The 2336-nt window shown below is 45.4% G+C and overlaps 1 protein-coding gene across 1 annotated transcript; it reads left to right on the forward strand.

Moving 5' to 3' along the window:
- The first annotated feature begins 311 nt into the window (after nucleotides 1-311).
- On the forward strand, nucleotides 312-1220 carry MARVELD1 (MARVEL domain containing 1). Its single transcript, XM_066598837.1, has one exon. It carries the CDS (start codon nucleotides 450-452, stop codon nucleotides 966-968), a length of 519 nt encoding a protein of 172 aa, XP_066454934.1. The 5' UTR covers nucleotides 312-449; the 3' UTR covers nucleotides 969-1220.
- The last annotated feature ends 1116 nt before the right edge of the window (nucleotides 1221-2336 follow it).

Consider the following 2336-nt stretch of genomic DNA (forward strand, 5'->3'; position numbering starts at 1 on the left):
TATTGTTGCCGACTTCTAACCTACGGGAGACGTCATTCTGCAATTAAAGTCTGCGGAATAAAATGCTAGAAATTCCATAGAACGCATTCCGCAGTTAAAAATTCTCACTAATTGACACAATTTGCGTCTGCGCTGCGCCCTGCGGACAATTCTGTCCTGGGTAGACGGTCTCAGCCACCACATCCAGCTTTTACAAGTTACTGACACTCGGGTGAGGAAAGGGTGCAGGAGTTACACAAACATCGCCAACCGTTCTATCCAGATGTTGAAGTCCACGGAAGTTGCATGTAGAGTGATGTCAGCAGAGGAAGAGGCATTAGGTTACATGATGGGACTGCCCACACCCTGCATCTCACTAGCTGCACACAGGACGGGGGTCTTCTCCTCTAATCACAGCTAAAGCCTCCTCCTGCACTGGCACACTGGGCAGTGATTCTGCATAGCTGGCAATGTGTGCCCTGGCCGTAGATACAATGCCTTCCCAAGCTACCAGGAGCTCCTTGAGTGCCAACAAGTCTTTCCTGAGAAGTTTCCCAGGGGTGCTGAGAATTCTGCAGCTGGTCATGGGGGCCGCACTGTGGATCACCATCGCCTCCACGTCTTACAGCGGTGGGGTCCACTTCGTCCTGTTTGTGGCTGTCTTCTTCTGGCTCCTCACCCTGCTCTTCTATTTCCTCACCCTGCTGGACAAGCAAGACCTGGTGCCAATCCTAGGGGGTGACCGCTGGCTGCTCACCAACCTCATCTACGATGCTCTGGCCACAGTTTTGCACATTGCTGCCACCATCGTTGTGGCCAAAAGCACAGATGACAATTCCTACTGCACTCTCCCTGGCTACAACTACCGATGCCCTTACAACACTTACTTGGCGGCCTCTATATTCGCCAGTGTGTGCAGCCTTTTGTATCTGCTCACTGCAGCCTGCTTCATCCACAAGAAATGCATCGGGGGGCAAAGCATTGTATAGGGAGGGGGCTTCTGACTGCTGCTGGAGCCAGAGAGGTCCTGGGATGCAAAGAAAGTGACAGTATTTTCTCTACTTTTCTATGAATGACTTGTTTGGTAACACTTTATGTCACACCTGGCTATCCTGATTGGTCTGTGTCTTGTATTGTAGATACATTGTTGCTTACTGCTGGGTAAATGTTACATTAGTAGTTGTTACATCCTGCTGCCTTATGTCTGAATATAACAAAAAATACACCAGTAATGCTTCTTCTGTTCTGGTTTTGGGGTTGATTTGAAACAAAAGCACGTTTTTTTTGGCCTGCTGCTGCTTTATTTAAAGGAGACATAACCCTTTTTTTTCTTCTAAGGACCAATGCAAGAAATGAGTGTGTTTAAAATTATAGTATGCATGCATTTATAGCGGAAATGTTTTGCATAGAAGGGTGTGCTAATTCTGCACTTCAGATCTTAGACCTCGCCAGCAGCCACTTCACTGCTTTCTTAAGCATTCCCATAAAAGCACACAGCGCTGCCATGTACACAGACCCTGTAGGGTGCCGCCTAGAGTAGTAATCCTTATTCCTGTATGTTCTTTAGCACTGTACAATTCAGAGAAGGGAGGATTAACCCCTTAATGACACAGACTTTTTTTTTTTAAAGTTTGGTTTTTCCTCCCCACGTTCAAAAAGTCATGATTCTTTCTTTCTGTCGACATAGCGGTCTGAGGGCTTGTTTTTCGAAGATAAGTTGCATCAATGGCACTATGTAATGTACCATAGAATGCACTAAAAACTTTTTACAATTTCTAGGTGGGGTGAAATGGAAGAAAAGAGTGGGTGGGTCTTGTTTTTATAGCCTATACCCTGTGGCAAAAATGACAGGATAACTTTGTTCTATTGGTCAGTACAATTACACTTTTTGTTTGTTTTTTGATAAGAACTTGGGAAAAAGGTGGGGGGGCATAAATGTTTAATACCTTTCTTCTAAAAACCTTTTTTAACTCATTCTTTTTCAGTCCCCAGAAGGGTCTTGAATTTACAATTGTTTACAGTATCAAGACATGCCACAGGCACGATCATGGCATTCGCTCATGGCAGCCCTGAGGGCCTTTAGAAGGTCCCAGGCTGCCATGGCAACCAAAGAACACCTTGCAATCTCATTGTGGGGAGGGGGGGGGGGGGGGATTTAGGACCCCCAAACACCGATCAGGGCATTTAAATGCCATTGTTAGAACTGTCAGCAAATAGGGGTGAGAGCTCTGCTCACAAGAGCTTACAGTCTATAAAGAAATATTGTTCTACATATTGGTCCAGCCTCCTTATATATATATGGTATATATATAGGGTAGTATACATGAAGCCAAAGTCTCCTTTTTTAACGGATTCGG

This window comes from Eleutherodactylus coqui, chromosome 4 (assembly GCF_035609145.1).
Source record: "Eleutherodactylus coqui strain aEleCoq1 chromosome 4, aEleCoq1.hap1, whole genome shotgun sequence".
NCBI classification, from domain to species: domain Eukaryota; kingdom Metazoa; phylum Chordata; class Amphibia; order Anura; family Eleutherodactylidae; genus Eleutherodactylus; species Eleutherodactylus coqui.